At 63.6% G+C, this 11,406-nt stretch overlaps 1 protein-coding gene across 1 annotated transcript; it reads right to left on the reverse strand.

The window, feature by feature from the left end:
• Positions 1–33: 33 nt before the first annotated feature.
• SORBS3 (sorbin and SH3 domain containing 3) lies at positions 34–8,972 on the reverse strand. The gene is made up of 21 exons (XM_071799286.1): positions 8,920–8,972; positions 8,694–8,767; positions 7,093–7,235; positions 5,166–5,300; positions 4,949–5,054; positions 4,628–4,851; positions 4,493–4,556; positions 4,287–4,422; positions 4,101–4,194; positions 3,983–4,024; positions 3,793–3,879; positions 3,091–3,146; positions 2,111–2,235; positions 1,960–2,039; positions 1,846–1,892; positions 1,621–1,735; positions 1,418–1,543; positions 922–1,335; positions 751–830; positions 562–668; positions 34–475 (listed from the first exon to the last, which is right to left on the reverse strand). The coding sequence occupies exons 1-21, from the start codon at positions 8,970–8,972 to the stop codon at positions 414–416; spliced, it is 2,370 nt and encodes a 789-aa protein (XP_071655387.1). The 3' UTR covers positions 34–413.
• Positions 8,973–11,406: the final 2,434 nt, after the last annotated feature.

The following is an 11,406-nucleotide window of genomic DNA, read 5'->3' on the forward strand; positions in this document are numbered from 1 at the left end:
CCCCATCCCAGCACCCCTAGGCTGGGCCTTGGCGCGGGCTGAGCTGAGCTTTAATGACGGACAAGCAGCAAACGCGACTCGCGGGCACATGGTGCGGTCCCAGGCCAGCATCTCGGGTCACAGCCGTCACAGATTCCCCCAGCATCAGCCAGAGAGGTACAGCCACTGGGACAGGGGTGATAAGGCACTGGGGAGCAGTGAGGAGGGGTCAGATTAAGGCACTGGGGTGGGGGACACCCCCGCGTAGGGGGTTTGGTCCCTGTTAGAGGCAGCCCCATAGGGGCAGGAGGGAGCTGGAGTCACTTTGTCCCCATGGGGAGACATGGAGAGGACGCAGCGGGGATGCAGGGTGACCGAGGTGGGACATCGGGGAGCCCCCGGCCCTGAGCTTCCCACCAGGCTCCTCTTCTTGGTCACACCGGTGCCACATAATTGCCAGGGAAAGTGCCGAATTTCTGTGTCCTCCTGGACACGCCTTGGGGGGCAAAGGAAAAGAGAGATGGTGAGGGGTCACGGTGCCATCCTGTCCCTGTCCCTGTCACCATCCTGGTGGCTACACACCTACAAACCAGCCGTCGTCACACTGCTGCATGACATCCACCCGGTCCCCCTCCAGCAGCTCCAGCTCGTCGGCGTTTTGGGGCCGGTACTGGTAGAGCGCCCGGTACCTGCGAGACACGGCACGGCCAGAGCTGCCACAGGTCCCACGCGGGGACACCGAGCCACCGTGTCACTCCCGGCCCTACTTACGGGGTCCACTGGATTTCGGAGCCATTGTAGGATGGGGCGGGCTCGGGACGGGCGCTGGTGGGTGCCCCGGGGGCTGCGCACTGCAGTGGGGAGAGGATGCAGTGTTGGGGACAGCATCCACATCCCCAGCAGTGCTGGGACACAATGGGGGGCTAAGGGGGGGTCTCTCACCTGCTCTGGGCGCCAGGACTCCTGGGGATGGGTGGCCACAGGGTGTTGGGGGGCTGGCGAGGGGTTTGGGGTGCCAGCATTGGGCAGCTTTGGGGATGCGGGGAAGGCGAAGCCGAGCTGGCGGGGTGAGGATGGGATGGCATCACCGGGACCCCGCTCCGCTGCCCGCGGGGAGCTGGTGGAAAGCGGGGAGCCCCGGGGAGCCGCTGAGCGCTGCAGGGACGGGGACCCAGCTGGGAAGCGGGGGCTGGAGGAGGCGGGTGACGGGGGGAAGTCCTCGGCGGTGGCTTTGACCCGCGGCTCCTTCAGCACCTGCACGTAGGTGGCGGGGAAGATGCCCTGCCGGCTGGTGCCGGAGATGCGCCCCTCGTACCAGTTCTCATCCACGCGCCGCACCAGGCAGACCCGCTCACCCTGGCGATGGGACGAGAAGGGGTTAGCACGGCACGGCATGAGATGGCACGGCACGGCACAGCGTGGCACGGCACGGCGGTACCTTGCGGAAGGAGAGCTCGACGGGCAGCTCCCCACGAAAGTTGTAGAGCGCCAGGGCCTCCCCGTACTCCAACACCTGGATGGTGGGCGCCTTGATGGGCTTGGGCACCTCCGTGGGGGGCAGGATCTGGGTTGGGGACACAGGTGACAGTCAGCGCCGGGGTCTCCACGCCTGGCCACCTCCTCTCCATCCTCCGGGCTCACCTCCACGTAGTTGGAGGGGAAGATGCCCACGCGGCCATGGTGCTCGCCCTCCAGCCAGTTCCTGTCCACCTCCTTGTGGATGTAGACGATGTCCCCCTTCTGCAGTGTCAGCTCCCTGGGGGGACACCGACATGTCCCCAGCCCCACCGCACATCCTGGGTCCCCATCCACCACCCAAGGGACCATAGGGACACAGTGGGGATCCCCAAAATCACCGTCACTTACTTGGGTGACTCAGCTTGGAAGTCAAACTTGAGGCGGGCGGCTTTCATCTGGGGAGGGAGAGGAGCGGTTATGGGGGGAACCCCCCACATCCCAGACCCCCCATCCCGGCCTCACCTTCTTCTCCTCCCTCCTGACGACCTCCGCAGGGTCCCCTATGTCGGACAGGCTGGGGAGGGTCCCTGGCCTGAGGGTGTCTGCAAAGAGGGGGCGTCACTGGGTGGCAGGAGGGGGTTCAGGGGGTGGCACGGTTTGGGGGGGGTCTCACCTCTGCCAGGGGCCACCCGGCTCCGGTCGCTGGCCAGCCCCAGCGCCCCCCGCTCCATGCCGGGGTTGGCGGGTGGGCGGTGGGTGCCGGGGGGGCTCTGCAGCCGGCGGGGTGACGGGGGCGTCCTGTGGGGTGACAGTGGCTCAGCCCAGCCCCGCTGCCACGCTCCCCCTGGCCTCCCCGCTCCCAACCCCGCTGCCCCACGCGTCCCTGGGACCGGGACCCCCGTGTATCCCGGCTGTGTCCCCCCGGGTCTGTCCCGGGCTCAGCCGGGCGGGACGGGGCCAAAGTTTCCCGGCGCGTCCCGGCTGCCGCGGAGCAGGAAGCGAGAGCAGGCGAGCACCGAGGGGGGGCCTGGCTAATGGATAACCCCGCTCCCCGGGGGGCTTAAAGAGCCCAAATTGTCCCCCAGCCCGGACAGGGGGTGGGCAGAGGGGCAGCCAACCCCACACGCCCGCTTGGGTGCGTTAGGGTAGGTCCAGAAGAAGCAAAACCCTTGTTTGTTTGTTTTCCTCCCGCTGCCGGGGGAGGGCACGGGGATCTGGGGACGCCCCAAGGCGCTCGCCGGCACAGGTGCCGCCTCGCTGTGCTGGTGGCAGCAGGGACATGGGGACACAGCGCTGGGAATCCAGCCGCTGTCACCTCCCCCGGGACCGAGCCAAGCCCGGGACACCGTGTCCCCGCACGGGGGACAGGACCAGCCCCGTCCCACCCATCGGGCAGCCCGCCCGGCGCCGGGTCCCCCCCCGTCACAGGGCGTGGTGGGGACGAGGTGGCCCGCGGGGGGTCCGTGGGGGTCCGCAGGGGGGATGCATGGGGACCCCCACCCCAGCGCGGCAGCCGGGACGTTGGAGGGACGATCCCGTCTGCCCGTCCCTGCAGCGGGGGCCCCATCCCGCCGCTGCCCCCCACACACGGAGCGGGGCCCGGGGCGGTGGATGTGGGGCTGGGGGCGCGGGGGGAGCGGCCGCCGTACTCACCGAGCCGCCGGGGAGGCCGGAGCAGGGGAGCGAGCGGTGGGAGCAGCCGCCGAGCTCTGCCGAGGGGAGCGGGAGGGGGTGGGAGAGAAAAATTAATCATCCGAGAGGCTGAGTCTCCGCGGGAAGCCAAGGAGTCCAGCGCCAATAACCGCCGGACGGACGGACGGACGGCGCGGGGAGGCAGGGTCCTAGCGCCCCACGGTCGCGGTCAAGGCCACGGCCACGGCTGCATGCCACTGGCAGGCTGTGCGGGCACCCAGCTGTGCGGGCATCCAGCTGTGCGGGCATCCAGCCGTGCATAGAATCACAGAATCGTTTTGGTTGGAAAAGACCTTTAAAGATCGAATCCAAGCATTACCCCACCCCAGCACTGCCCCACATCCTCATGTCCGTCTGTCCAGCCCTCCAGGGATGGTGACTCCAGCACTGCCCTGGGCAGCCTGTTCCAGTGCCCCACAGCCCTTTGGGGAAGAAACTGTTCCCGAGATCCAACGCATGTAGCCAACCATGCCTGCATCCAGCTGTGTGTGCATCCAGCTGTGCACACATCCTGCCACACGCACACATTCCAGCCTTGCACACGCTAGGCCGAGCACACAGCCGGATGCACACACAGAGCTGGATGCTCACACCCTCAGCCCTGCACGTCCCTTTGGTGCCACCCAGCCCCGGGCAGGACGAGGGGCAGCAGGACTGGGGTACCTTGCAGGGATGCCGGCGCGTCTCCATGGCCTTCATGTCCTTGTCCAGCTCCTCGCTGAGCTGCTCCAGCTCCCACTCCAGCAGCACCTGCACGGGCAGGATGGGGTTGTGAGGGGCAAGGCTGGCACTGCCTGCACCCCATGGTGTGGTGGCACCAGCACTGGGACCCCCGCTGCCACCCCCATTTTACCTCGATGGGCTGAGCCCGCGCCGGCGGCACAACTGCCAGGGGCTGGAAAGACAAGGGGCTGGTCAGGTGTGCGCCCACCGCAGCGCCCACATCATCCCTCCATTCCTCAGCTGCCCACCTGCCGTGGCTGCTCCTGCGCCGAGGATTTCCCCGGTTCGTAGTCAAAAATGCTGCCGGGCTCCTTGGTGGCACCAGTGTCACCCCAGCTGGTCCTGTGGGGATCCAGGAGGAGCTCAGCCCCGCTCTGTGGGCACCCAACATGGGGATGGGTCGCCCTTTAAATGCCACCCTGTGCCACACTCACCAGTCCAGCCCATTGGGCATGCTGGGGGGCTTGGTGAGCGCCCCTTTTCTCTGTGGCTTTGAGGGGGATGGAGGCACCGTGGTGGGCGAGGGGACAAGTTTCCCCGTGGGGCAGTAATGGGTGTCCCAGTCCGGCTCTGCAGGGACGGAGAAGGAGGTGAGCGGGCGCCGTACCACACCGTGCTGTGCCACAGCGCCGCGACTCACCCGGCAGCTTGCGGTGGATCTGCCGGAACATGCTGCGGTACCAGTCACGGGGACGGTCAACGCTCTGCGGGGACACATTGGGATGGTGAGGGGGTGACGTGGGGGGGCAACCCCAGCCCCGTGTCCCCAGCTCACCGAGCGCGAGGCGATGGGCATCCCAGTCTCGTCCACCGGCCCGATGCCATCGTACTTCACCCAGCGCCTCTCCCGCCGCTTGCTGTCCTTGGTCCAGGTGGCCGACCAGCCCGGTGGCCGGGGACAAGCAGGGGTGGCCCCAGGGCCGGGCATGGGGCTGAGGGACACCGGGGTGCTTGGTGTCTTTGTCTCCTTGGCCGGCCAGGTCTGGTACCACTCGTTTGCTGGGGACAAGGTGGGCCAGAGTGAGTCCTTGTCCTCTGTTGAGCATCACTCAGGGGATCCCGCGGGGGTGTCCCTGGGGATGCTCGGAGCAGGTACCTGAGCTCCTGGGGGCCGCCCGGCCACTCTCAGCTGTTCCACAGGTCTCTGTGTCATGGAAGTCGAAATTCAGCGTGTTGGAGCCGCGGTGGCGGATGACGGGCACCTGCGGCACAAGGAGGGGGCTGGCGTGGGGGCAACGCGGCGGTGCCGGAGAGATGAAGGTGACAGGGGTCCCCAAACCCCCGGGAACGCAGCAGCCCCCAGTCCTACTCACCCGCGTCGCCGTGTGCTGCAGGGGCACCCAGGATGATGGGTGGAAAGGGGGGACATCCTGGCCGGTGTCGGGGGGCAGGAACTGTCCCGCCATGGCTGTGGGGTGCTGGGACACTGCCCTGGGGCTGCCCGTGCCCTGTGGGGAAAGTGGCTGCTTACAGTGGGTCTCACGGCTTTGCTAGAGACCTGGGGGCTCGCAGAACCCCATCCCCATTGTCGGGTTATCCCCTGTTATTCAGAGCACAGGGGACACTGCCATGGGGTGACAACCATTGTGTCACCCTCCCCGGCTTGGGGAGCCTGGTGGTGCCGGGGAAAGCGGCCGTTCCCAGCCAGAAACAGCCCTGGCACGGCTTCTCCTGGCAGATCCGGACTCCCAGCTCCAATCCCCGCCCTGTCTCTGCAGCACGAATGGGTCCAGCCCCCCCGGGTGCTCTTTGGGGAGACAACAGCGCAGGACGGGACATGGCGGTGGCCCCGCCGCCTTGCCCATCGCTCCGGCATCCCGGCGGGACGCAGCCGGCGCCGGTGCCCTCCCGCCCGGGCATGTGGCGGCAGCGGCGGCGGCTCCGGGAGAGCTGCCAGGGCCCAGAAACACGAAAAGGCAGAAGAATTTCCCCCGCCCTGCAGCGCAAACAGGGAAGGGAGAGGGGAAGGAGGGGAGAGGAGGCGTCGGGAACGCGCGGCCGAGCCCGGCACCACCCGCACCCTGAGTCAGCGGGTGCCAGGGTGGGGGGCACCGGGGAACGGGACCCCCGGAACGGCTCCTGACACCATTGCAGGGTGACATGGGGTTGGGACGGCCGCAGGGGGCAAGCGCAGCCCCTGGGGACCACCGGGGGACACCCGTGTCCGTGCTCATCCCCCGGCATCGCCATCCCCACCGGGGCAGCGCCCATGGGACTCGGGGGGGCACAGGGGACGTTTCCCAGCCCTGCACGGCACAGACCCCTCCTCAAACAGGGTAGCCGGTGCTCCTGGGGGGCTGCTGGCTCAGGACGGTGTCCTGGTGTCACACAGGGCTGGGGACCCCTCAGCTGCTTGTCCCCAACCCCACCAGGGGTCCGCAGCCCGCAGGGCTGTAATTAACTATTATCACCACCGCGGGGAAACTGAGGCCTCGGGAACGACTTGCCCAGGGCACAGAAAGCGGGGTGCAGCCTCCCACCCCCCAGAGCACCCCAAACACTCCATTCCCAACACAGCCCCATGGGGCTCAGCCCCATCCTGCTCCCACAAACCGTCCCCCAACGCCTGGCTTTGGGAGTGGGTCCCCACGGGTCAGCCCCTCCTCACCGCCCCCCATCCAGCTCTTACCTCCTGGGCGGTGACAACCGGGGGTCCCCGGGCAGCACCGGGGGCTCGGGGAGCCCCACAGGGAGCGGGACGGAGGAAAAATACACGGCGCAAACTTCACGGGGGGACGGAGAACGGGGGACTCAGCACCTCAAGGGTGAAACCCCCCCAGCAGCATCACCCGCCGCCCTCCCCGGCGGTGGGGACCAGCATGTCCCCCCAGCGCTCCCCGCTCTGGAGCGGGGCCGGCCCATTCAGAGTTTCCAGTGACATTTCCAGGAACGGGATCCAGGGAACAGAGCCAAGGGGCTGAACTCATCCCACGCCCCGCGCACGCGTTCCCGGCCCCCCCGGCCCGCTTACGAAACGGGGTGAGCCCGGTGCCGCCAAACCCCGCCGGGATGGAGCCGGGGGGTTTTTGGGGAAGCACCCGGTGGAGGCTGGAGCTCCGTGCTCCTGCAGCCCCCCAAACCCTGGAATAGGGGGGCACAGTGAATGCAGAGTCCCTGTCCCCACTGCCACCTGCTTTCCAATGCACAACCCTTCATCTTCTCCAACCCCCGCATCGCATCCACCCCACAGGGGTCTGGGCATTGGGGACCCCATGTTAACACCCCAAAATCCCACCTCACCCCCTCAGCAGTGCCCGTGTCCCGGCTGCCACTGCTTCCTTCTTGCCGCTCCCCGAAACTGCTGACAGCCCCAAAATGGCCCTTCCTCTGTCCCACGCGCTCCCACGTGAGCCCGGGGCTCTGTCCCCGTGGCAGGACGGTGGCTTCAGTGCCAGCGGCCACCAGCCATCACCCCTCGGTCCCCCACCAAGCCACTCGTTCCCTGCCAGGGCGGCTGCTGGGGACCAGGGGGACGATGGCACCAGTCCTGCCCGGCCGTGATGCTGCACCCAGGGGATAAAGGGGACAGGAGTGGGTGTGCTACTCACTGTCACAGCCCTGGGGACACAGCGCCCATGCAACAGCCACTGGTGCAAGCTGGGGACACCGTGGGGAGGAAGCAGGTTGGGGACAGGGGCTGAGACTGGGGACAGGAGCTGGGTTGGGGACAGGAGCTGGGATTGGGGTCAGGAGCTGGGATTGGGGACAGGAGCTGGGATTGGGGTCAGGAGCCAGGTTGGGGACAGGAGCTGCGATCGAGGACATGAGCCAGGCTGGGGACAAGAGCTGGGATTGAGGACATGAGCCACGCTGGGGACAGGAGCTGGAACTAGGGACAAGAGCTGGGATTGGCGACAGGAGCTGGGTTGAGGACGGGAGACGGAGTTGGGGACAGGAGATAGAGCTGGGGACAGGAGTTGTAGATGGGGACAAGAGCTGGGTTGGGGACAGGAACTGGAATTAGGAACTGGAATTCGGGACAGGAACCGCAATTGGGGACCCCAGCCCCTGCATCCCGCCCCTGGTGTGAGCTCCCCCCACTCCAGGACCGGCCTCACCTCCGTGTCCCCATGCGCTGTCCCCTTGCCGGGCCAGCAGCCCCCTTGCCGGCCCTGCCTCCCAGCACCGGCCTCCTCCGCTCGCAGATAAACATTTAACGCACGGCCTGGGCCGGGACTAACAAAGGGCGAGTGTTTCCTGTTTGCTCAGCGCGGCGATGCCAGCCGGGAGCGCGGCACAGCCCCGCGATGCTCCATGGCTGGGGATGACGATGCCAGAGCCCCCCGGTGCCAACACCGGTGCCCATGGCGAGGGTTGGGGACCCCCGGGTTGGGCGGCGATGCGGGAAACCCCGTTGTTTGGTGGGAACACCCAGGAAAAGGGTGGGAGAGCTGGATCCCGTCCCCGGTCGCTTCTGGCAGCTGGGGACAGTTGTGACACCACGGCCACGCCTGGCGAGGAGCAGGAGATGGCAAATGGCAAAGGAGCGGGTTTAAGGGACATCACCTGGTTCAGCCTGTGTTGGCAAAAGCCCGGCCTAGATGAGCTGGCCAAGCTTAACCTTAAAACTGCGCAGTGCTGGGGACTCCATCACTTCCCCGGGGAGATGACTCCAGGGGCTTTTCCCATCTGAGAAGTTTCCTTGTGTGCAGTCGGAATCTCCCCAGGACCTCATCCTTCCATTGGGATTCCTTGTGAAAGGGGGAGTGATCAGTTCTGTTTGCAGCCACCTTCGAAACACAACAACGCGGTGATTCCTTCTCTCTCAGCCTTTCCCAGCCCCTGGATCATCCCCCCCAGCCCATCCGCATCCTTTTTGTACCGCGGGGACCCAAACCCACCCCAACCCTCTGCCTCCTTCACCTCCCCGTTGTTTGCTCGCCTTGAGCTCCTTGTCCTCATGCTGAACTCCATGCTGATGTGAGAATCCAGATGTAGCAGCCACAGCTGGCAGGTGCCCCCATAGGGACCAAGGACGGAGCCTTGGGGACCCCCGGGCAGGATGTGGGGGACACAGCAGGGTCATGGCCAAAGCCAAACGCCCTCCTCATCCTCCTGCTTATTCACCCATAGAGCTCTCCAAGAAAAGCGCCCGGGAGCGACTCCGCAAGCACCGACATGTCGGGACGGCACAAGACGCCATCAGGGCTGTAAAACCAAGCCTAAGAACCTGATTTATTCCCTTCCCAGAACAAACCACAGCGAGTGCGTCAAGTTTTACACTTTTTTTTCCTTTTTTTTTTTCTCTTTTTTTTTTTGCTTCTCCTTAAAGTTGATTTCCGATTTACATTGAGACGGTTCTAACAAATTCATTCCTTGTTCACAAAAAAAAATTATATTAAATAATTTCTGCCAATAAATAACATTTTCACCATTTGTTTTTTCTCCTTTAAACATAACTAAATACAAAAAAAAAGCAAGGAAATTAAAAATAAAAAAAAAAAGAACAAAAAAAGGAGGCGGTCTCACTCCAGGCAATGGGCGCTTGATCCTGCAGCAGCGAGAACCCTAAATCACCGTGATTGCACCCAGAATGGGGTCCTTGTGTGTCCCGGTCATCGCACCCACCGGGTCGGTGACAAAGCCCCCGCGCTGGTCACAGCCAGCAAGAGGTTCTCCCAACGCCAAAATGAAATAATATATAATATATATATATATATATATAAAATACTTGGAACTCAACCCACCACCCGCCCCACTGCTGACTCCCCTCCTGGTTACATGCACCTTGCTATAACATGCAAAGAAAGGAAAAGAAACCCAGGCTGCGAGGCCGGTTGCGGAGGGTCCTGTGTCCCCCACGTCCTGTTGGCCAAAGCGGGGGGACAGGGACGGGGACAGGGACGGGGACAGGGACGGGGACAGGGACGGGGACAGGGACGGGGACAGGGACAGCTCTGGGGCGCTGGCGCGGTGAAATGGGGGAAGAAGGGGAAAAAGAGGGGGGAACATCTGAATTCCTGGCATTATTCTGCCAGGTGAGCAAGGGACTCACCGGCCGCTGCCCAAGGGTTTTATCGCCTTTTTTCCCCCCCAAAAATGGTGAAAAGGTGATGGGGAGGGTGACATTGATGAGTGTTAATTAATCGAGGGGGTCATTAACACCCACAGGCTCCAGCGCTGCTCCTCACCCCCTTGCAAAGCCACAGCAAGGGGATTAGGGGGGAACCAGCACCAGTGTCGCGATGGCTTCACCTGGCAGTATGGAATCCATACATCCCAGCAGCGAAACCACGGAGAACAAGGACCAAAGAGGTTTTGGGGGGAGACGGAGCACAAGATTGGGGTGGGGGGACAAACCGCCAGCAAAACAAACCCCCTTTGCAAAGGGACGGTCCCCGAGCCCCCCGCACGGGCTGTGCCCCCCAAAAAGCTCCTGATTAAACACATTTGGGCGAGATCCCAGCCTGGGTCAGAACAACGTGCCCCAACATGCACGGGCAGCACCTTTGCACGGGGTTTTTTGCGCTCTCAGAGGAAGATAAACCACACACGGGCTCACCGCGTTCCGGAAAGGACGCCGTTCAACGGGAAAACCGAAATAAGAGCGAAGAAATACTCACGGACAAAAGGCAATCGGCCCCCACGCCTCGGTGGGGTTACGAGAAGCTCGCTCAACAACATCTCGTGCTTTCTTTTGCAAAGCAGCAGGCGTGTAAAAAGGGAACAAATAAAGATAAAGTGGAGGCATGCGGCTGTTGTGAAACCCGAGTGGTCTGCTCACTGATACGGTTTCCTGGCGTGAAATCAAGTGACGTATGATTAAAAGATGATTTGAAAGCTTCCTGCTAAGTTGCTGTTTTCCTCCGGAATGGCAGCGCAAAGGGAAGACAGCAAGATCCAGGTGAATATCCCTTAGTGGAGGCTCAAGCTCACCTGCTGCTTGGAGAAAGAACAGTTTGGTTGGAAAAGAAGCGAGAGCCGGTAAGGGATTCGCTTCCCAAAGCTGCTGCTTCAGTGCGGAAAGAACGCGGCTCAAAGGACACGCGGGGAAGGGACGCGAGCGAACGGGAGCATCGCAAAAATCCTCCTTCAACGCTTCGGGTCAAGGTTTAAGGGAAAGAACAAGGCTTTGCTTAAGAGATCTGAGCTTGGAGAGCCTCAACACCCAAGGGGGCATCCTCGAGGAGCCCTCGGTGCTGTCAAAGCTTCCAGTACCTCCGCTTGGCTCCTCCACCCGGGTGTGCTGCCCAAAACAGGGTCTTTGACAGCAAAACCGCCTCGCCAGCAAAGCGCATCTCTATGGGAACATCCCCAAATCTTTGTCACGACCCCCGGGGCTCCCACTGCTCGCATCCCAGCGCCGGGCATGGGACGTGGTGGTGGTTGCAGGGGGGTTTTGCATCCACAGCCCCTTTTTCCTTTACAATTTTGGCTGTGCAGATTTCCCAAAGTCCTGTGGATGGTCAGAGACTGGAGATGATTCCTCTGCTCTGAATCACAGCGATTCCCACAGGGACTTTTCTGCACGGGCACAAATTCCGGACTCCGAACAGCCAAATTTTTGGGAAAAGCTGCAACAAGAGGCATCGCTTCTCCCTCCTGCCTCCTCAT

Source organism: Patagioenas fasciata, chromosome 26, assembly GCF_037038585.1.
Source record: "Patagioenas fasciata isolate bPatFas1 chromosome 26, bPatFas1.hap1, whole genome shotgun sequence".
NCBI classification, from domain to species: domain Eukaryota; kingdom Metazoa; phylum Chordata; class Aves; order Columbiformes; family Columbidae; genus Patagioenas; species Patagioenas fasciata.